General features: G+C 40.3%; 1 protein-coding gene across 2 annotated transcripts in view; it reads right to left on the minus strand.

Annotated features, from left to right (window-relative positions):
- ptgfrnb (prostaglandin F2 receptor inhibitor b) overlaps positions 1-18,429 on the minus strand; it is a 60,112-nt gene extending 41,683 nt beyond the window's left edge. Inside the window, exons 1-3 of one of the 2 annotated variants that reach the window (XM_047577205.1) lie at positions 7,146-7,499; positions 3,498-3,610; positions 2,199-2,457 (exon numbers count right to left, since the gene is read on the minus strand). In XM_047577205.1, coding sequence (XP_047433161.1) covers positions 2,199-2,457; positions 3,498-3,610; positions 7,146-7,191 — 418 coding nt within the window. In that variant the 5' untranslated portion in view covers positions 7,192-7,499. Of the gene's footprint in view, positions 1-2,198; positions 2,458-3,497; positions 3,611-7,145; positions 7,500-18,090 lie in introns of those variants that run through there. The other variant, XM_047577207.1, reaches the window with a different exon arrangement.
- Positions 18,430-24,741: the final 6,312 nt, after the last annotated feature.

Here is a 24,741-nt window from a genome sequence, read left to right on the forward strand (position 1 = left end):
AATCTGCGCTTTGCTCCATCAATTAAAATTAGCCTGAAAGGAGTTTTCAAACCCTCTGCGACATCTACTTTACTTGACTGTTACGTAACCAAACAGCCTCCGTGGGGCGATGGCGCGCTGGTGTGTGTGTTCGTCTGAGGAACGCGGCGCACGTGCCTCGGCTGGTATAAATCCAACTCGTCGTCTCTCTTTTCTTACAACCCAAATCACGCTACTCGCCAGTGCACGCGCCCCACATGTGCGCGAATCATCTCCCTCGCACATAAACAGAGCTGCCTAGTTAATTCGGGTCTAAATTTAACAAGGTGTCTAGGGATCCGTGCTGGGAAGCTGCTGAACATGATGGTGCATTACGGAACTAACTAACCTACTGTCAGACAATGAAGGCTCTTTGCAATTTCATCTTGTCAAGTTTCAGCACATTAAACGCTCCTCAAATCAGCCCTGATGATTCTTTTCCAAACGCATCGTGAGTTAACGTTGGACTTAAACCAGCGATTATAACAACCAGGCTGAAAACAGTGAGTGGAAACCCAATTAAAATCAAAGGAAGATGCTGAACGCATGTTTCTTTGGCAGAAAATAGGACGAATTAAAACAGCTCACGGTGAGAATTTTGGACCCAACTGGCAAGACACCTTTCTGCAACTAAGTCTGAAGGGCTTATGTCTACAAGTAAAACCCATTACAGACATGTGCAGGTGTGTTTTATGTGATCTGGGCTGTATTCATGAGTGCAAGGTCCAACATGTGGAGGAGTGGCAGCATTAACGTACTGTCTACTTAAGCCATAGATAAACAACAGACACTTGGTAACTGCAACTTCATAGTTCCTGTTATAACTGTTAGAGATGGTACACCCATTTTTTTTTTGTGGCTGCAGAAACTCCTTAGAGGACCCTTTAAATGACATGAGCTTAAGTTAATTGGCTGGACACCTGAACGCAGCACCAAGAACCAGCATTTTTACAAAATTTAAAAAAACAATAAACCTAGCAAACATTCGTAAAATGTTAGCTCTTCGAAATGGAAGTGTGCAGTCTATATGCAACACTGCTATTGTACAGAAGTAAGCCATCAGTGGTATCCTAGGGCGCCTAATGGAATTGGCTAGAAACAGTTTGGCAAGGACCTACGGCGTGAGTTTTATGGCTGTAACAAAAGTTAATTTTAAAATCATATAGGTTTAAATCTAGGTGTGTTGGTGTACCAATTTCACGAGGAGGTCAGATAAGGCAACCTCCACATTAGTGCGTTTCCCTATAAAAGTCGCTCATAAGTTAAGCATAATTGACATTTTTATGGTTAGATTGGGTCTACTCAAAGTGCTTGGCTAATGGAAGGAAAAATACTGCGGCATATAAAATCCATAGTCCTTCCCCCACCTTCACCAAAGCCAGCGAAACACGTGACGCTAAACAAACACATTGTTTTCAGACGGATGAGGAAGTTGCGTACTTGCTGTTCTCAGTTATGGTGGGGGGGTTTACACAGGGGTCAAATCATATCTTGCATCTCGTTTGAATTGCAAATAGAGGACTCTGTGACTGCCAGTTAATGCCTTGTAAAACAAGTTTGTGACTCATGTTTTGTACACAGATGATTTTATATTCCCACCCTGCTGTGCTGGTCTTCAAGAGCTGCTTCCATTACAACAGCGAATATACTCTACCACCAGAACTGAAACATTTCTGCAACGCCAATTCAGAGGTTTAATTATACATTCAAGCCGTAGCTGCTAGTACTACAGTCGATATTGTTGTGCGTTGAGGAAAGTTACACCAACTATTACAAACTGTGGGCAACTTTACACGCTGTTTAAATTTACATTTCTCCCAATGGAGTTCTTCATTACGGCCCATACGATGATATTTATATTCTACTCTCAGCCTTGTTGTTTGCATATCTCTTGTCTCCCTGGACCTCATTTGACACAAGCCAAGTACTCCCACCTGACATCTGCTCCCAACCAAGAGTGTGTTGAGGTGTGTCTGCGCCAAAGCCAAATTATAAGCCAGTAATTGTCTCAAACCGACGGGGGTGGGGTGTGTGCAGGAGGATATATACATGGTCAGTAGAGCATTAGTAAGACATGGAGATGGCGGTTAAATGAACCAGCACAGGCTAGTCTTGGTCAGAAGACTTCTACGCTGTTCTAACTCAGCAGTTATGGCTTACTTATTCATGATAAGACATACCAATGAGCTGGACCTGAGCATCATAGTTGCCACTGATGTCGGAGTCGGTGCTCGGTGTCCGACACGAGAAGAAGCCGGCGTCCTGCGCCTTCACCTCGGCGATCCTCAGCTCCACCTCGTTGTCCCTGAGCCGCACCACCGTTATGTCGGCGGACGCGACGCGCTTGCTGAACGACGGGTGGGAGAAGCTGGTCTCGAAGGTGGAGATTATCTTTATCTTCGGGGCGCTCACTTCTCTGGACATCTCCCAGTCGAAATCCTGCGGGACACAGTGGGATGGTGGCGACCAGCGTGTTAAGTGGAGATCATATTTGTGGCATTCCACCACTGAGGTTTAAACTATTTCTAAAATATGACACTGGACATGGTAACAGAAGGAAGATTCATATTCATCCACTCATCTAGCATCTATATCAGCTCAATCTGTGGAGGGGGTGAGGTGGGCTTGGAGGCGATCCCAGCTGGCATTGGGCGAGAGGAAAGGTACACCCTGGACAGGTAAACAATCCATCACAGGGATAAGACAGATGGACTAAACAGCCCATCGCAGAGATAGCAAAAAGAAACAAAATGTTTTTCCCTTGAACACCCACAGCCGGTTTACAACCACCAGTTAACATAACACGTTTGTCTTTAGGATGGTGGGAGGAAGCCGTAACCCATCAATCAATCAATGATAGCAACATTGGCATTAGAGTTGGACTGGTGGTAGTTAGTTGGACATGGTTCTAGGTTCTAGACCAGCTGGTGCCACTCTGTGAGGATGAACCTGACCTCTTCCCAAGTAGAAAATACTGAAACTCTCCATAGGATAAACCTCGTCAACCTACACCACCTTCTTCCTGAAGACGCCACGTAGGGTTACTCAAACTTCCCACTGGGTCTCTTTGATGTATTTTTAATGCAACAGATAAGAGGTACTACTATTTCCTGATCCATTTGGAGCTCCCCTGCACATCCCGTGAAACAGAATTCTAAAACAACCCAATACTCATAGACACACAGCAATTAAACAGCTCCTCTAATTGCAAGAACTTTAGGGACCTAGAAACGAGATAGCAAAGCAGACATGGTTGAGAAAGCCCTGTTAAGCCTAAAGAGTAGAGTAGAAAGAAAAGTACTGTATATCATAGGTTCCTTGGGCATTAATATTGCTATACTAGTACTAGGAGTTAGTTTGTGCAACATACAGGGTTGTAATGGAATAAATTCTCTACCTAGGGTTAGGGTTAGGGCAAACTCTCAACCTAGAATCAAAAGTTTAGGAATCCAAGGCAAAAGTTTACTTTTAGTAGTTACCTGTTCGCGAGGTCCCCCGTAGTCATTGACCTCACATCTGATGGAGACAGGCTGACCCTCCACCCGGATTAATGGACCAGGAGACACCGTCACCACACGGGCCGAGCCAAGGCCTTCAAGGACAGAGACAGTAAATATATATTATTTTTTTTTTTTAAAACAAGGGGAGAAATGACAGTCTTAAACAAATAACCAAGTCTGTGTTGTGTGCATTCCCTGTCAGTAAGATACCAACACACACAGGACGTGTTCAAACCTGCATGACGCATTGACAAGGGAGGTACTGATCGTGATGATGACAAAGACGTTGGTGCTAAAACCAGAATTGCACCTGAATTCCACGTACATTCACCCACGGTCACATCATTTTCTCAACCCTAAGTTATGACAGGCCTCCGGCAGATTAATAAAACACAAACTAACAGCATGGGAATGAGATCTGGACATATAAGAGACTTTTCAATTTAGTTCTGATTGTGTAACACGTGATAAAGGCTGCTTTGAGACGATGATACGGTTAACTTCTTCCTCCACCTCAAAGCCTGACATTCCAGTTGGGACAAGCATGTAACAACACATGCAACGAGCAACGGTGGGAGTCGTTCAGTTCACTCCTTCCTGGTTGGTGAAACCTGGCTGCATGCCTCCACACACACTGTTAACAAACTACTCTTTTACTTTGGGGAAGTAAGACTTCACTGAGAATAGACGGTCATTTAAATAAAATGAAATCTGATGTCAAAGTCGGTTTTGATTGACATCTAAATGGTCAATTTTAGACTTGGGAAGTTCTTGTTGAGAACTGTTGAGATATTTCCCACTCTAATCTTAAAGGAAGTGGATAATCGGCTCCATTGGTTTAAGGACAGCATGGATGCCGCTGTCTAAATGAATCCATCTAAATGAAACCCTTTATTGATCACTTAAGTCGTATCTTTTATTATTTATCTCATATATGACCGAGGAGTCCAAGAGGTCTGCAGATATGGGAGGGTTTTGTACTTGGGCTTAAAAAGCGTGCTTCAAAATATGTTCTTGTTCAGTCCATCAACACTTGAGAGTTCATCAATAAAGTTTTTGGCTGTTACCCTGGGTGCGAGTGCGTCTCTCTGCTGAGCTTGAGCTTTTTCTGCTTAGTAGGTAACAGTGAATCAAGAAGCTTACCAAAACCCCGCTATGTGTCCGAGTTCTTCGCAGCTGAGTAGGCCATATTTGAAACCACTTCCTTAAAATGTATTTTAAAAAGTATGCAGTTAATGCAAATTATGGTTGTCTCACCACGGCAAAACAAAATTCATATCCGAAACGACCTGAAATCAAATGAAGAGTTTGGAGAAACTTTAATATTTTTCATGAGCATTCAAGTAACCTTAGCTAGTTTGTGACTTTAAGGAGGCAATTACTTACGTTTAATAGTAAAAATAACAACCAACATCTAATTTTTCCTGAAGTTGAAAGATTACACTCGCCTTTCCTGCAAGTTCTGTTCATCTATGTGCCAAAATGTAAATTTTGTGCAACCAAATACAGAAATATAGTTTAATATAAACATGTACAATACAGGTAGACTCCTCAAAAGCAAAGCCAAGGCAAGTGCAGCTCCCCCTGGTGGCTGGCTGCAGAATACGATGTAAGCTCCGCCCACTTCATGTTAGCGGATGAGACTTGAGCCGAACTAAAACACTAAGGTATAGTTTCTGTCATTTTATGTAGTTAATATAATTCTGATTTATGCTCAAGTGTCTCTCAGACTCTACTGCACAGGTGCCGCCCACATCCCAGGAGTGTGAGCCACACTTTGACCAATAGGGGGGAAGTGGAGACGCATTGTCCATATTGATATACAGTCTATGGCTTCAAGACCCGAGTTAATTGAATCACATCTGTTATAAACTCTAAATTCTTTCACCACGATACGATAGTGACTGTGAGTTTGTGGCTGATAAGATCGGCTGTCTCTTCGTTATCCTCAAAGCTAAGTTCACTTCAACTTTCAGAAACACAGTTTAGTCCTGAAAGAACCCGGTTGGGTTTCGGTGCATTTTAAACAGAGCTGCTGACCTAGTCTGAGGCTCATTAAATAAACATAAATGGCAAAATCGTGCTTTTATTTTCTGCTCATTTGTTCCCGAGCCAAAATTTGACTTTACTGGTGCACTGTATGTAAAATGGCCAATTCGTGTTTGTCCTAAAAAACAAAGAGAGATCAGAGAGCATCTGCCTTGGCTATAGGGATACATGCATTTATATGAGAATTTGCAAAAACCTGTCCTCTCCTTTTCTCAGTAAAGGAACAAACATGTCTGTGTTGTCATGTGTCAAGGATGAATAACAACAAAGAGATGTAAAATATGCAAACATTACAGGAATCTAAAGTGTAGTTGGTGACAGTAAAGGAGAACCAAGAGGCTGCTTCTTCCTCCTGTGAGAATGCGTTGACAATATGTGGGCAATGCAAGACAGGACAATGCTCCGCGGGGACGAGCTCGGGTCACAGAGCAGGTTAGAAAAATCTTGAGTCTGTGTGCTGCCAGAAATCCACCGCCGCCTGCGTGCGTTTGATTTGACCTAAAGTACAACGAACAGATCCTGCAGTGAAGGAAGTGATTTCTACATTACGGCTTCTTCCCTATGTGCACTGTGTAGAAACACACACCGCGTGAGGACTGGCGACATTTGATCGTCTTACGCTGCACTAATTTAAGGCAGGTCCCTTGCTCACATATGGGAGGAAGCCCTGTGACATTCACTGCCTGCTCATAAACACATGGCACTTTCACAACCCAGGTAGGCCCGTGAACAAGCCCTGATTTGTTCAAGCAGTGGCCTGGTCCTTTAAAACCAGTGCTAATCTGTCAGAAAGGTTTGGATACAGGGAAAATAACACAGCTAATTATGTGGGATAATGATGGGAGTTCACTCTTCTGGGCTGATCACAGGTTGAACAGGACTGAATCTGAAAATCTGTCATAGGAGCAATGTCCTGCTTACCTGTTCTTTAGTCAACCTTAAATTAGCTGATCACCTTGTCACCCGCCCAAATGACTTTATTTTATTAGCTAAACGTACTAGTTTCTACATGGTGAGGGTCATTTAAGTGGGAAATGGGAACAATTCCCACAAAAAAGACGATCGTGCCAAACTCCATTTATCAAAAAGGCATTTCTATATTCTTTCCAGTATACCTCAATGATTAATTTTCGATTGTGTAATCTCTGGATGCTTTTGTATTATTTTGAGTCCGCTCTTCAATTCGGCGTGATTCATTACACCAACCGACACCTCGGTTTCACTTAAATTTAAACTTTTTGTCAATCGGCTTGTTGCACTCGAACGCCTTGTTCGCCAAACTCCACACAGGTTGGCTGCAGCTAGTAGTGTAAGCCGGCTAAAAAAAAGTTTAAAATGCATTTATAAGAAGTGTTTTTTAATGTATTTAACATATGCCGAACTAGTTATTGGATAGCAAAGATACGAAAAACGCTTAATATCATATTTCACGAGGTACCTGCGCGCGTGGACAATAGGAAAACTTTAAATAGGGCGATTTCAAAACGGGGTTTAACATTGGTTTCTCCAGACTGGAGAATACCGACATCTGTCGTAGTTAATTAGCCATCAACAGTCGAGCAAAGAGACATCTCTTACCGAGCATTAAAACATTAAAGGCGAGAGCGAGGAGGTAGTAATCCATTTCCACTGCTCTCTTGGTCCACTCCTGTCCTTTTCCCTTGATTTCCCCTCCGTTCCCTTTGTCCTGCCTTGGGGTGAAACCTGTCCTCTCTCAATCCAATAAAACTCTCAGATCTGTGCGGTCGGTCCGCGCCGTACACCGGGCGGAGCCGCAGAACAAAACGGATGCACACCGCAGGAGGAGGGGGGGGGTCTTTTTAATCCAGAGAGACGAAGTCCGAGTCCCGGCAGAGCAGCGTTTACATGCTTCACCCACAGCGAACCGGTTTAACGCGGGTGTGTGTGGGAATGAGACTGAACGAGGGAGAGGGAGTCTGAAGGAGAAGAGAGAGAGAGAGAGAGAGAGAGAGAGAGAGAGAGAGTGGCCGGAAGTTAGGTGACGGTCTGGAGGAGGAGGAGGAGGAGGAGGAGGAGTGGAGGGAAACTGGGAGGTCCCAGGTGGAGAGAGAAAGAGAGAGAGAGGTTCCCACAGCATTGTCGCTCAGCCACGAGAAGTTTTATGACGCACATATTAGACTTTATTACATGTCAGGTTCTTCCCCGTGAAGATGTGATGGATTCCTCCTTCACACGCTTTAAATGAATCCTGGCCCGATATAAATCTCTGAGTGGTTGGGGACCAAATAACATTTGGACCGAGGACCTTTATTAAAGGAGAAGAAGAAGAAGAAGAAAGAACAAAGTAGTAGTAGTAGAAGAAGAAGAATAAGGAGCAATGGGGGGGGAGAGTAGGATGTGAGGAAGGAGAAGGATGAGGAGGAGATGTGTTATTAGTTGAAGAAGAAGAAGATCAGGGAAAGGATGAAGGATGGTGTTATTGAGTTTGAAGAAGAAGATGCATCAGGGACAAGGAGAAGAAATGGCTTATTAAGCAGTAGTAGAAGAAGAAGGAGCAAGAGGAGGAGAAGAAATGGTTTATAAAGCAGTAGTAGAAGAAGAAGGAGCAAGAGGAGGAGAAGAAATGGTTTATAAAGCAGTAGCAGAAGAAGAAGGAGCAAGAGGAGGAGAAGAAATGGTTTATAAAGCAGTAGTAGAAGAAGAAGGAGCAAGAGGAGGAGAAGAAATGGTTTATAAAGCAGTAGTAGAAGAAGAAGGAGCAGGAGAAGAAGAAATGGTTTATAAAGCAGTAGTAGAAGAAGAAGGAGCAGGAGAAGAAGAAATGGTTTATAAAGCAGTAGTAGAAGAAGAAGGAGCAGGAGAAGAAGAAATGGTTTATAAAGCAGTAGTAGAAGAAGAAGGAACATGGGGAGGAGAAGAAATGACTAAAGTAATAGTAGTGAAGACGAAGAGGAAAGAGACAAAGAAGAGTCAGGACGAAGAGAAGAAGACGACATTTGGGAAATATATCTGAAAGAAAAATTTCCATTTTTTTTTGCTAAGCTAACTGACAACTGCCTCCAAACAGTGTGTGATACATTAATAATAATAACTGTTGTTATTAGATCTTTCAGTATTATTCGATACATTGCCTGTATTTAGAGGTGGCTTGGAGGCGTGTTAAAACATGAGTGAGGCAGAAAGATAACGCTGTTGGAGTCTATTACGCATATTAATGTGCCTGAAATTGCCTCACGCACAAATTAAACTTATATCAAAAGCAACATTTGCGTGTAGTATTTGACTTAATTTAATATGAATGGCCAGGGTAACGGATTTCTAAATAATACAGATGAAGACAAGTATTTTGTCGGTGGGAAACTAAATTAAATACATAAAACTGTCAGAAACAACACAAAGATTTACAACAATGAAAAAAGAAACAACAACTGCCTCTTCGACAAGGAAATAAAGGCAGGTCAGCGGGGAGCAAGGAATTTATGGCACAGGCCACAGGAGGAGAATTAAAAGGAGCTGGGGACAGCTACCTAAAATACGCATATTACACATTCCTTCATGCTTTTCCAAGGCAATTTAGAGAATCTGTTGTAATTGCTTTAGCCGCATAATCAGAGAAATAATTTAAAAAACAGAGCTAGAGTTTGCATTTGTAAATCTGAGCTGCCTCAACTGTTATAAAGCAGCATTTCCACGCTCACATCTCGCAGATCTTCCCCCTAAAGACTGACCTTTTTACCATGGCTGACACATTCCTGTTGTCAGCTACAGTGCGGTGGCCAGACCCATGCTGTGTATTTACTCAGAGCCACTGGGCAGGGCAAAGTTCACCGCTCAGTCACTCAGTCTCTCTACAGGCGCTGAGGGAGGAGGAGGAGGTGAGAAGTTTGGGTTTCTAACCTCGGAGTCAAAGGTTAAAACTTCACGGGTCATCCACTGTGGTAAACTGGCTATACTATTTTTGAAAAATGTATGTGTGTGTGAGGCAGTGTGGGTGCAATCTACTACTGTATGTGGTCTCAACACCGTAGCATCTGTTGTTGCACAGCATCTGTTCAAACTAACACAGCCTTATCTTGTTGCTCTACTTCCCTATCAGACATGAGCTAGGTCATGGATTCTTATGAGTGATTTTTTTGATAAACCCAGGCAAGTCAAATGTTTTCTACTGGACACTTTACAATATATATCTTAAAAAAAAAAAAAAATGCGTCAACAAACACTAAGCTACAGGTAATGTGAAATTGTGCAGAGCTAAGAGAGCAGGTCTGGGCTGAGGCTTACCTCATTCAAGAACCGAAATGTGGAGCTTTGTCGCCACCTTGTGGTCAACCATATTTCATCATGTCGCCTTCCCGAAATACTACCGACCGTCTTTAGCTCCAGTCAGCATTCAATTGCTTGATCTTTTATTAATAATCTTCAGTGCATCGAGTTTAAAATATTTTTTTACAATTTTTAATATAGAGTACAGAATGTAAACGGCAGTTTTGCAGTTGAAATGTACAAAATAAAGGCAACAAGGCAAAAACATCTAAAATGTAACAGAAATGTTTAAAAAGGAAAAAAAAAATACTTTCTGACAGTACAATCATTTTCATACCACTTAGAGGAGACTAATATATAGATACACATCAGGCTATTTGCAGTGTCTGACTTCCTGTTTTGACCTCGCAGTTCTGATGCAGAAGACGGTGAAGAAGAAAATAAGCAGCAGATCAAGACCTGGAGAAGGATAGGGATATATCACTGGTAACTTGTTTAAATGTGTAAAAGATCATACAAAATACATTTTTGCATAACAACAATTCGCCTTTCCACACATACCAGCGCGTATAATCAGGAGCCAGAAATTTAAGGCAGATGGCGCCTCAGGGTTTGTTGGGGGAGTAGTACCAGGAAGAGGTTCTGGAGTAGAAACTGAAAAATACAATGCAGTAAAGACACATTTTTTTTTTAAAAGAATGTTTACAACATTGATACCACAGAGATATTTAGATTAAAGGAAATTCCAGGGATACATTTGATGTTTGTGGAAGTTGGTTAAAAAATGTAACTCGGTCAGTTCTAAATAATGTAGTTCACTGTTGAGTATAGACACCTTGGCGACTTAGCGTCATGTGCCTAATATGTGGGTCTTCATAATACAAGACAACATGAGTTGACTCGGGTCACGGTCACATAAAATAGAAATTGCCGTATTGACTTTAAGAGTCTATTCAAGGATTAAAATGAAGCATGAAGTCATCTATTTTTTCCCCCCCATTTTTATTTGAATGAAACTAATCCATGCTAATTCTGCACACACTTGGCGCTAGTTCTCTATAAACTGTTTTGAATGATTAAAACCTAAACTGTGAACTAAAATTAAGAAGCACACATTAAAATCAATCGTCTTGCGGAGTCATTCAACATTGAGGATTAAAAAATTCAATTCCAATTTTTGTCCCGCCATTACTCCACACAGGATCACACTGGTGATTCTTCTACTCACATTTCACTACAATCATATCCTGGATATATAGCTGATGTGAAATCTACCAGCTGGATGATGATATGGGGCAGATTGAAAAGTCTTTAGTAAAAAAAAAATAAAAAACTAATTCTTGTCTCCGAAACTCCACCAGATACTCTTTTCCGCCCCAGTCCACTTAGTAGTTCTCATAATTGGACTGCACGCTTACGTCTCATACTTTTATGCCGAACATGATTATCTGCCAGTCACTCCACTTGCTCCCCTTGCTTGGCAGAATGGGTGAGTTCACATCCACTGCTGTGTCCTTGTTATAATTTTTTGTCTTATCGCCCATACACATCCATGGGATTGATTTCACAACACAATGTCAGACTATGTGCGGGGGAAGATAAACGAAAATACACAGGGAGGGAGTTGTGAGGACTGTCAGAACAAGAAGAATCGTTACTTTGCCAGAAAACATTTTGAATTTGCATTTTTAAAGTTATGAGTACTGATTAATATCCTGTTGCATGGAGAGTGAATTTACAGTAGACCAACAGTTTATGGATTACGAAGTATAACAAAAACCAATTTGATTCTTGTTATGTGTTTAATGGACAAAATGCAAAGCATCTGTTGATTTCTATCTCTTTCTCTCGCTAAAGTCAATTAAAGTCACATCAAGGGCTAGACATCTCTGCTTCATACAAAGCGTGATGTTTCCCATAAGAGAAGAAAGAAAAAAAACAGGTGCAGAGCACGCAACAGCGAATGAGCAGCTGTGTGCCTGCCTACTGCAGACGATGCGGTTGGGAGGCAGGCATGTAAAAGTACGTCTTGGTTGCGAACCTCCAACCAAAAAATCATGAAGACTCTCCACGTTCATCCAAGACATATGTCAGCACTTGTTAGTCGTAGTACTTAATTCAATGTAATTTTACTATTTTACTCTTCAAGTTTGAATTTTTGATGAGCCGGTAGTTAGAGATTAAAAGGTTCAAATTTTGCGGCGCGTAAGAATAACGTCACAACTTGCCAGAATCTTTCGACACAACGCGAAGGGGTCCAGTCAGCGGATTTATGGAAAATTTTCAATTTATTGTCATGACTAATAAAATAAGAATTTTAGTTAATTAAATCTGTACATGTTATCTTTTATTTATAGTGCTAGCACACATAATTGTTTATATTACACTAGACGCACAAAAGATATATGCATTTTTTAAAACTACAATTTAATGTGCAAAGGAATCTTTTGTCCGGGTCCCAGTGTTATTCTTTTTGTGAGAAATCCCAAGTGGTTATTGTATGAAGGTTTGAGGTATTGGGGACGCCCCATGCCACTGTTGTTATTACGACACCATTCTTTTCTTGGCCCTTTGCTCTCGTAATGTATACATGACTTACTTAAACCCGGTTGAAAATTCACTTCAGAACATATTGTTCCGTCCCGATAGGCTAGAGTATGGGTGCCTTCCCCTGAGGACAACTAGTTCCCTCCTTCGCCATGACTTCCCAAAGGACGGTAGTAGGTGGGTTGGGTCCAGGTTGTAGCTCAGGAACTTGAGAAGATACATTCTGGGTCCTTGGGGTGACAGTGGTCTCCCTTTACTGGATGCTTGGATGTCTTCGGTAACCCAAATCAAGCTGTATGAACTTTGATTTGACAACAAAGGTAACTACGTACCAACGTTAGTGTACAAGTCACATTCTGAGAACTACGCACAAAGGAAGGTTAGAATAAAATTATGTTTAAAACTATCATTGGACTTTTTTTTTCAAAAATTTGCAAACAAACCGAAGAACATAACATTTACAAGTTAGAACATCAAAATAATAATTATTTCTTTAAAGTTTAAAGCTTTTTGGGACAAAAGATTAAATTTATGTATTGTAATTTCTATTTTTTTCAAATTGTATTTCAATGGTTTAGTATTAGCACCATGACCTGACCTGACGTAAATTGACCAATGTGAATGGGAGATGGGTGTCCGACACAGAAGAAGCGGCGTTCGACTTCCCTGGGGTCTCGCCCACCTGTTGTCTCTGGTGACCCTTTCAGCGACATTTCTAAACGACTTTTGGTAGAATTCGAATGAGATTATCTTTTCTTTCGGCTGAAAACTAGTCAATTGCTGTAATGTCCATTGGACCAGTGTTTTATTGAATTTTGCGTTCCACCACTCAATTCAGATGAACTATGTTTGAAAACAATGGGCATTACGATTAAACTGCCTGCTGATGTATTTTTTGATACGAGCAGAGTATGATGATCTGACTATTTCATCCTGTTGTGAGCTCCTGCACAGTCTGCTAAGACGATATTCAACAAATGCCATACTCAATAACTCGCAAATGCAACCTCTTTTGCAAAACATTTTTGGTAAAATGATTGCATTGGCAGGTTGAGGAACTTTACATGGGCTCAGAGGAGAGAAAGAGTCTGTCAATCATATGATTTTAATGACTTTCATATTCTGTAGTGTGTTTACTCACAGAATATGGTTTGCGATACTAATTCTCCATATGTAGTATAAATCAATGAATCGTGTTCACAAAGTAATATTTGATTTACTAAACCAGATGTGGAATTGTGAGAGTGTTCCTCCGAGTTTGATCACTGTGGACTACATGGTGAGTCAAATTTCTGGATCGGCATGGCATGTCCCAAGGAGATCCCAGCCTTTGGTCGGAGACAGTTTGTCAACAATTACTGTCTTGACTGTGTCATGTGTTTTGAATTCTTGCGTTTGTGTCATCAGTGGTCTCATTCAAATAGGATAAAAGAGACAGTTCAATCGGCCAGTACCACTGTGCCCGTGTCCAGGCATTGGCGTCTTAAATGGTTGCCTCTACAATGTGTTCAGGACCAAAGGTCACTGACGCTCTTGTTGCATTCAAGTGCAACGAAACTCAGACGTCATTGTTCCTCTTAACTTCATTTGTGAATAAAAATGTGATATTTTTTTACGATATACTTTTAATGTTCTAAAGCTAAAGGACAATTTGTAACAACATTGAATCACTCAGTTATCTGAGTACACATTTAAAACGATTAGTCATGAATCATGTTTTCCAGCATACTCACCACACCACTTGACACATTCACACATCATTGTGTAATGGTGTGTTCCGGGTTTATATTGTGGACAGATTTATAAACTTAAAAATCCAGAAATTAATTGATAATATCGTGATTAATCTTGTGAGATATTACTATGAACGATATTTCAATCATATTTCAGTAATTTTAGAGTATTGCTTCTTTACTCAGACTGAATCTAAAGGAAATGTGAATGTGGCAGCTTTTGTCCCGTCAACCTAAAAGCTTCAGGGGAAAGTGTGGAGGCTCCCTGTATACGGGGCGCGCCTCATATCCCCATCGTCACACCCCTGCAGAACTGCCTCTCGATATAACCTTTGACATTTAAAAAAATCTGAGTCAAAAGGGCATGAAAGAAACTGATTCTCGTTCGGCGTTTCCAGACCTACGATAATTACCGTACGACAATATCACTTTTGGTACGATCAATAATTCCAAACATCCCGCAATGTACAATAATTTGATACAGTGCTGTGGGTTTATTTAAAGGTAAAACTGCATTATAAGCGATACTGTTTGGTACAATTATTTGCAGAAGAGGAGTTGGAATTAATCATAAAGATTTGACTATTTATATATTTTGCTTCAGAAATCATGAAAAACCTGTTAAAAAAGTGTAATCTGACGCTAATAGAGGAGTCAAAAAACAAAAACAAAAAAAAAATGTAAAAGTAGATGAGATCCTTTAACTGGCTGATACTAACAAAAGAAAATAAGCTTTTGTTTAATGGCACAGTACCTGTGGAGGCGATGCAGGAGCAGAACGAGAGCACGAGAAGCGTGATGAGAGTGACGGGAGCCATCTTCATCATTGTCCCCATCGCGTTCAGCTGAGAAGAAGAACAACTGCTTTCCATTATCTAAGTTGTTTCCTGTCACAGTGCAGACACTTATTTTATGTGTGTATGCGCGCTTATGGTTTTGAAAGGAAGTGATCCAAGGGGCCCCATCTACTTTCAACGCATGAGAACAAAGCGAGAGAAGCAAATGTCTTATTTAGAATAGAGACGCATGGCCCTGTTCTACTTTTGTAGTTTCAGTAGCTATATTTAAATCAATGTATATAAAAATCTATATATAGGTGGTCAATTAAAGATCATAAATACAAACACTCATTTATGACATGTTAATGTTTTAACATTATTTTGTTATTTAAAAATGTTGTAGAGGTTTGGATACAGGGAAAATAGCACAGCTAATTATGTGGGATAATGATGGGAGTTCACTCTTCTGGGCTGATCACAGGTTGAACAGGACTGAATCTGAAAATCTGTCATTGGAGCAATGTCCTGCTTACCTGTTCTTTAGTCAACCTTAAATTAGCTGATCACCTTGTCACCCACCCAAATGACTTTATTTTATTAGTTAAACGTACTAGTTTCTACATGGTGAGGGTCATTTAAGTGGGAAATGGGAACAATTCCCACAAAAAAGACGATCGTGCCAAACTCCATTTATCAAAAAGGCATTTCTATATTCTTTCCAGTATACCTCAATGATTAATTTTCGATTGTGTTATCTCTGGATGCGTTTGTATTATTTTGAGTCCGCTCTTCAATTCGGCGTGATTCATTACACCAACCGACACCTCGGTTTCACTTAAATTTTAACTTTTTGTCAATCGGCTTGTTGCACTCGAACGCCTTCTTCGCCAAACTCCATACAGGTTGGCTGCAGCTAGTAGTGTAAGCCGGCTAAAAAAAAGTTTAAAATGCATTTATAAGAAGTGTTTTTTAATGTATTTAACATATGCCGAACTAGTTATTGGATAGCAAAGATACGAAAAACGCTTAATATCATATTTCACGAGGTACCTGCGCGCGTGGACAATAGGAAAACTTTAAATAGGGCGATTTCAAAACGGGGTTTAACATTGGTTTCTCCAGACTGGAGAATACCGACATCTGTCGTAGTTAATTAGCCATCAACAGTCGAGCAAAGAGACATCTCTTACCGAGCATTAAGGGGGGGGGGGGGGGGGGGGGGGACCGAGGACCTTTATTAAAGGAGAAGAAGAAGAAGAAGAAAGAGCAAAGTAGTAGTCGTAGAAGAAGAAGAATAAGGAGCAATGGGGAGGAGAAGAAATCATGAAGTAGTGGAAGGAGAAGGAGGAGAGGAGTGAGATTGTTTAGTAGTAGAAGAAGAAGATGAGGAGGAGAAGAGAAAGGAGATTAGGAGATGAAGGAGGAGGGTGTTATTGAGTTTGAAGAAGAAGATGCATCAGGGACAAGGAGATGAAATGGCTTATTAAGCAGTAGTAGAAGAAGAAGGAGCCGGAGGAGAAGAAATGGTTTATAAAGTAGTAGTAGAAGAAGAAGGCGCAGGAAGAGGAGAATAAATGGTTTATAAAGCAGTAGTAGAAGAAGAAGGAGCAAGAGGAGGAGAAGAAATGGTTTATAAAGCAGTAGTAGAAGAAGAAGGAGCCGGAGAAGAAGAAATGGTTCATAGAGCAGTAGTAGAAGAAGAAGGAGCAAGAGGAGGAGAAGAAATGGCTTATAAAGTAGTAGTAGAAGAAGAAGGAGCAGGAGAAGAAGAAATGGCTTATAAAGCAGTAGTAGAAGAAGAAGGAATAAGAGGTAAATAAAAAGGTAGTCATGTTGGGCAACATTTATTTTCAAACTTGCACCACAAGAACATGCAACAGTAAGGCACAGTGTAGCGTTAGCACCAGTTTAGCACGCTAGCTAGCAACTCCGAACCATTAGCATCATCTTATCACGTTTTATGAAAAAAAGTATTTTCAAACTTGCACCACAAATATTAGAGCATGCAACATGTACATAATACATATGTATGTATGTAGTTTTAGCACCACTTTAGCACGCCAGCTAGCAACTCCGAACCATTAGCATCATCTTAAAACGTTTTATATCTATGGTTACAAAGTGCATGACTCGTTTCACTCAGACAAAACGTCAAGCCAAACGTACCAATTACTGCCGTCACTTTCTATGTTCCAGTGTGGCCGGGCATGCATGACAACCTCTAGCTCATTGAGCAGGTGGTTAGTAGCAGCGCCACCAGTAAAGTTTCCGTGGTTAACCGCTGCAAAATGACTTCGGGGAAGAGGTTTCATTTAGTGACACTTCCTTTTTACACTCGGTTTTGACAACAACTATTTATCGACTGAGAGTTAATTATAATGGATTGACTCTACCCAGAGTGTAATTAACTCTACTAGTGTACTTCTAGTTTAACACCAAGAATTCACCTCTTCTCAGTGTGGAGTGTCCCCATGCTTTATGTGGGAATGAGACTGAGAGAGAGAGTCTGAAGCAGACCAGGCGTCAAGAGGGGGCGTTGCACCTGCACGCGGACTTTACCGCCCCCCTCAGTCAAAATGTGGTATTTACTTGTATTTACCTGACTGAGCAAAAGCCCTGACTGTACTGGCTACAAAAAACATCCGAACATAAGAAAAATACAGTCGTGGCAGCAACCCATGACCTAATGTGATAACATAGTCCGCCTACGTGTGCAGATGTAGAGGGTACACCAGTTTTAGCTTGGTCCCTAGTCCCTAGTTCCCACCACAAACCTACCGATCCAGCAAAGAAGTCAGAGAGAGAGAGAGACACCGGCTCTCCGTGATGTATTTTTTGATACAACAGACATGAGGTACTACTATTTCCTGATCCATTTGGAGCTCCCCTGCACATCCTGTGAAGCAGAATTCTAAAACAACCCAATACTCATATACACACGGCAATTAAACAGCTCTCTAATTGCAAGAACTTTATGGACCTAGAAATGAGATAGCAAAGCAGACATGGTTGAGAAAGCCTTGTGAAGGCTAAAGAGTAGAAAGAGGAGTACTGTACCTCATATGTTCCTTTAGCATGACTATTGCTATACTTGTAGTTAGTTTTTAGTCAGTGCAGCATATGGGATTGCGATACCGCAAATTCTCCAATACTAAGTATAGGAATTCAAGGTTGGAATTGGTTCTCAAAAATGTACTTTTATTTATTTATTTTTTTTTATAATCCAGATGTGGAAATTACCTGCTCGAGAGGTCCCCCGTAGTCATTGACCTCACATCTGATGGAGACAGGCTGACCCTCCACCCGGATTAACGGACCAGGAGACACTGTCACCACACGGGCCGAGCCCAGGCCTTCAAGGACGGAGACAGTTTTCAACAATTAACTGAGTCTTGACTGTGTTGTGTTTTGAATCTTCGTATTGTGGCACAGTGGTTACTGCTTCACATCAGGATAATATGAGACATTCAAATCAGGAGCAGTATCCTACTGCAGTCACGCCATCTGCGCTTGAAAATCGAGTGCCCGTCTACATCGTGTCGGACGGTAAAGCGTATGAGCGGCTTTATGTTGCATTCAAGTGCATCCCGTAAACTCAGAAGTCTATATTTTTCTCCTTAACTTCATTTGTTGAAATACATACATCTGTCACTACTTTGTTGTTGTTCTACTATATTCTTTTTAATGATTAAAACTAAATGATAGAACAAAATTATTGAAGCACATTAAGAATCCAACTCATTTCTGCAGTCAGATTTAAAAACTTAATTAAGACAAGAATCAAATTGTTTTCCGCATACTCTACAGCTACCACTGTGGTGATTTTCAACTTATTTCACTACATCATTTTCTGATAATATGATGTTGAAATCATACCCAATGGATGATGTATATGGGCAGATTAAAAATTAAAAAAAAAAAATCTAATTGTTTCCTGCAAACTCCACCAGATTCTTGTTCTACATGTCCCCAGCTACCACTGTAGTGATTTCAATATAATTGACTGCATCGCTTTCTGATAATATGATGTTGAAATCATTTCTATCACTCTCTTCTTACCTTTTGCAGAATGTGGTTTCATTTCAGTTTTTTTTTCTTGCTTGATGTCCTTGATTTTATAATTTTTTTTTAATTTAATCTGCCCATATACATCATTCATTGGGTTTGATTTCACCATCATATTATCAGAAAATGATGCAGTGAAATAACTTGAAAATCACCACAGAAGTAGTTGGAGACATGTAGAACAAGAATCGGGTGGAGTTTGCAGAAAACAATTTGAATTGCTTTTTAAATTTTTTTTTTTTTAATCTGCTCACATACATGATGCATTGGGAATGAGTGAAATAAGTTGGACATGTATAAGAATATGGTAGAGTATGCAGAAAACAATTTGATTCTTGTCTTAATTAAAAAATCGGACTATGCAGAAATTAGTTGGATTCTTAATGTGTTTCAATAATTTTGTTCTATCATTTAGTTTTAATCATTAAAAATAATGTGGTAAAACAACAACAAAGTAATGACAGATGTATGTATTTCAACAAATGAAAATAAGAAGAAAAATATAGATTTCTCAGTTTTTCTTAATGCACTTGAATGCACCATGAAACCGCTCATACGCTTTACCGTCCGACACGATGTAGACGGGCACTCGATTTTCAAGTGCCGATAGCGTGACCGTGCTTCGCCGAAGCGCAGATGGTGTAACTGCAGTAGCATCTTGAGGTTGAGCCGAAGGGACTTCCGAACTGCTGAGTCGTTACATTCCAGTTTGAAACCGCTTCCTTAAAATGCACTTTGAAAAGGTATGCAGTTATTGCACATTATGGTTGTTTCACCACAGGATAAATAGTCATCACACACGTTGTGATGGTCAACTAAGAGTTTCGAGGACCTTTCATACTTTAGATTATGACTTTAAGGTGGCACTTACATGTCCGTTTTAAAACTCAGTTCTTTCACCACGATACAATAAATGCTCCATGGTTTGTGACTGATAAGACTGACTGCCTCTAAGTTGTCCTCAAAGCTAATGAATCTGATGTCCTTTACTTTAATTTGTCAGTTTTCTATATTAAATTGGAGAAATATCCCACTTACCCGTTCTTTAATCAACCTTAAATTAGCAGATCACCTTGTCACCCGCCCAAATGACTTTATCATATTAGCTAAACACAACTGTGCACATAGTTTCTACATGACGAGGGTCATTTAAAAGGGAAATGGGAACAACTCCAACAAAGAAAGATTATCGTGCCAAACTCCATTTACCAAAAAGGCAAAAACAATCATTAACAATTATTAAAAACGTTTTAAATTATATTTTAGGAGGTCTTAGCGTGTGTAGAACACAGGAGGACTTTAAATAGGATGATTTCAAAACAGGGTTTAACATTGGTTTCTCCAATATAATTCTTATATAATCCTACAAAAAAATACTTGGAAAATAAACTTTACTAAAATAAAAAGGTAGTCATGTTGGGCAACATTTATTTTCAAACTTGCACCACAAGAACATGCAACAGTAAGGCACAGTGTAGCGTTAGCACCAGTTTAGCACGCTAGCTAGCAACTCCGAACCATTAGCATCATCTTATCACGTTTTATGAAAAAAAAAATATTTTCAAACTTGCACCACAAATATTAGAGCATGCAACATGTACATAATACATATGTATGTATGTAGTTTTAGCACCACTTTAGCACGCCAGCTAGCAACTGCGAACCATTAGCATCATCTTAAAACGTTTTATATCTATGGTTACAAAGTGCATGACTCGTTTCACTCAGACAAAACGTCAAGCCAAACAAACCAATTACTGACGTCACTTTCTATGTTCCAGTGTGGCCAGGCATGCATGACAACCTCTAGCTCATTATGCAGGTGTTCAGGTGGTTAGTTGCAGCGCCACCAGTAAAGTTTCCGTGGTTAATCGCTGGAAAATGACTTCGGGGAAGAGGTTTCACTTAGTGACACTTCCTTTTTACACTCGGTTTTGACAACAACTATTTATCGACTGAGAGTTAATTATAATGGATTGACTCTACCCAGAGTGTAATTAACTCTACTAGTGTACTTCTAGTTTAACGCCAAGAATTCACCTCTTCTCAGTTTGTTGTGTAGCCATCAACAGTCGAGCAAAGAGACATCTCTTACTGAGCATTAAAACATTAAAGGCAAGAGCGAGGAGGTAGTAATCCATTTCCACTGCTCTTAGTCCACTCCTGTCCTTTTCCCTTGATTTCCCCTCCGTTCCCTTTGTCCTGCCTAAGGGGTAAAACCTGTCCTCTCTCAAACCAATAAAACTCACTTTCCAGCGAGATTTAGTCTTATTACCGAGAGGAGTGTCCCCATGCTTTATGTGGGAATGAGACTGAGAGAGAGAGTCTGAAGCAGACCAGGCGTCAAGAGGGGGCGTTGCACCTGCACGCGGACTTTACCGCCCCCCTCAGTCAAAATGTGGTATTTACTTGTATTTACCTGACTGAGCAAAAGTAGTAGTCCGCCTACGTGTGCAGATGTAGAGGGTACCCCAGTTTTAGCTTGGTCCCTAGTCCCTAGTTCCCAACACAAACCTACCTATCCAGCAAAGAAGTCAGAGAGAGAGAGAGACACCGGCTGTCCGTGATGAATTTTTTGATACAACAGACATGAGGTACTACTATTTCCTGATCCATTTGGAGCTCCCCTGCACATCCTGTGAAGCAGAATTCTAAAACAACCCAATACTCATATACACACGGCAATTAAACAGCTCTCTAATTGCAAGAACTTTATGGACCTAGAAATGAGATAGCAAAGCAGACATGGTTGAGAAAGCCTTGTAAAGGCTAAAGAGTAGAAAGAGGAGTACTGTACCTCATATGTTCCTTTAGCATGACTATTGCTATACTTGTAGTTAGTTTTTAGTCAGTGCAGCATATGGGATTGCGATACCGCAAATTCTCCAATATGTAAGTATAGGAATTCAAGGCTGGAATTAGTTTTCAAAAATGTAGTTTTATTTTTTTTTTATAATCCAGATGTGGAAATTACCTGCTCGAGAGGTCCCCCGTAGTCTTGACCTCACATCTGATGGAGACAGACTGACCCTCCACCCGGATTAACGGACCAGGAGACACTGTCACCACACGGGCCGAGCCCAGGCCTTCAAGGACAGAGACAGTTTTCAACAATTAACTGAGTCTTGACTGTGTTGTGTTTTGAATCTTCGTATTGTGGCACAGTGGTTACTGCTTCACATCAGGATAATATGAGACATTCAAATCAGGAGGACCTCAAATCATGAGGTTGAGGTTACATTCAAATTGAAACCGCTTCCTTAAAATGTACTTCAACGAATATGCAGTTAATGCATATTATGGTTGTTTCACCACAGGAGAAATAGAGGAAAGTGGGGACAGTTGCAACACTTCTTTCTCAGTGACCATTTGTATTAGAAAGACCAAAGTTTTGTATATTTAACTCATATATGTGACCTACCTGCACATTTTGCTGAAACATGTGTACATCTAATTATATGCCAGCAATTTGTACTTGAATGGACCCTGACCCCATATGTGGGGACAGTTGCAACATAACCGAGGGGCAGTTGCAACAGTCATTTAAATGTAATAAAACTCATACTTCATTACATTTTTTCAAAATTTTTATTTTTTTTTTAGTTTACTTGGGACCAGAAGTCAGTAAGTTGACATATCAACGTTTAAAAGTTTAACAAAAACAAGTAGACTATACAACATAAAGAAACCACTGTTAAAACTGTCAAAAGCCCACAAATTTCTGTGAGTGATTATTTCAGGTTGACTCGATGAACGAATCAATTGAACGAATCATTTTAATGAACTGATTCGGGTCATTCGGTACAGTAAAGAGAACGATGGTTCCCATCACTAGTCTGTTTTGATGTTGCTCTGTTATGTTTTCTCATACTATGCAGCATAATGTGACATGTAACCCCCCACCCCACCCACACACACACACACACACACACACACACGCACACACACGCATACCCTACTCCATATCCCTCATTGTTGTTCAGCCACAAGTTTTCTGACGGAGATATTAGACTTTATTACATTAACTGGGTCGTGAATTCTTATGAATGATACATTTTAGACAACAAACCCGAGCAAGTTGGCTGTTTTCTACCGGACATTTTTCAATATGTGCATAAAATTGCGTCAACTGCGACTGAACCAGTAGCAACGTGGAGCTTTGTCGCCACCTTCTGGCTATCCACGGTATTCATGTAATGATATTTATTCAACTGAACGTACACCGACGAGTCCGACCATTATGGGCAACATTATGTGCAGGTCATCATTTTCCTTTTCACCATTTCCCCTCCATCAGGCGTTTTTGTTGTTGCGGTTGCTTCCCTCATCAACCTGGTGACGGACAGATTGGTGGTGGGGTGGCTTGGTTGAGTGTGGGGGGAGACCCTGTGAGTGTTTTGGATGACTCACAGAGGTACATGAAGGCAACTTTCGGAACACTTTTCGCAGCTGCTTCTCAGCAAAAAAAAAAAAAAAAGAAAAGAAAAAAAGAAGAAGACAGAAAGAAAACAACGACAGAGCTTTATTATTTTTTTCTCTGTGTTAACCTGCCGACCCGCGCAGACTGTACCACAGCGCGGTGTGTGGTTGCTGTTTCTCAACGTATCCAGTGCTCGTACACACAGTGACAGCACTAAGAAGTCAGTATATTTCCAACCACAGATTGCACGAAAATAAACTAGAAGCCGACCTACGGTTTGAGTTGATGTGGCTCATGATGCACATTGTTAGATACCTGAGCTGATTTCGCAGCCACTGATCTGTTCCAAAAGTATATATATGTTCACGATTATATATATTATATATATATATATATATATATATATATATATATATATATATATAATATATTATATATATATATATATATATATACACGCACAAGGAAATAAAGTCTGCTCACGAGGACAAGTTTGGTGAACGGACCAGAAGACACCATCACCACTCAGGATGTGGTCACTCGTGTCACTACATTCAGAGACGGTCCTAGTCATTTCGGCGCCCCGGGCGAAATAACGGTGTGGCGCCCCCACCCCCACCAATAAGCTACTGCACGAAATATAAAACCTCAGTATATTATACATCATGTAGCACTGTTCTACAGCACACATGGGCGAATACAGAGACCCAACAACTTCTTCTTATTTTTTTAACTGTGTTCTAACTTTGATTACTCAAGAACAATATCACTTATAGTGATTCTGACTTTTCTGACAGACAAGTCAGAGTCTTGGCTTTCAAAAGACTTGGACCAAGACTGTGCATGAGCTCCAAAATGTTCATGAACAACATTCAGTTTACTTTGGGTATGTGCTAAATAGATGATTTATTTATTTATTTATTTTCAAAAAGGCTGAAATGAGAAGAGGTTAAAGTAATAAACAATAAATAGTATAAAATACAAAATACAACACAATTAAAATGAATGCAAAATTTACACAATGATATTAATTTCACTGTGAACAGACTGTCAAGTGTTGACCGTTGCCGGCTGTACTGTGGATAGTTTCAGCAGCATCACTGGTCATTATTCACAAACATGCATAAGTTATAGAGGATTTTGGTAAGTATATAACATACGTCTTCAACAGGGGGTCCGTGAAGGTACTGCAGTGGGGTCGCAAAATCTTTGGTTGATTAGACATTTTTTTTAAATGTGTATCTTTTTAATTTTCCTCCACAAATTTAAAGAGAGCATATTCAGTCCTCAGGTGAAATCCAATGTATGTGTGTATCTTTATGACAGGTACTGTTGAACATGTTTGGAAAAAAAAAAAAAAAAAAAATTAACCTGTGCAATGTTTGAATAGCTTAATATTGAACGCA

The sequence above is a fragment of the Mugil cephalus genome, chromosome 23, assembly GCF_022458985.1.
Source record: "Mugil cephalus isolate CIBA_MC_2020 chromosome 23, CIBA_Mcephalus_1.1, whole genome shotgun sequence".
NCBI classification, from domain to species: domain Eukaryota; kingdom Metazoa; phylum Chordata; class Actinopteri; order Mugiliformes; family Mugilidae; genus Mugil; species Mugil cephalus.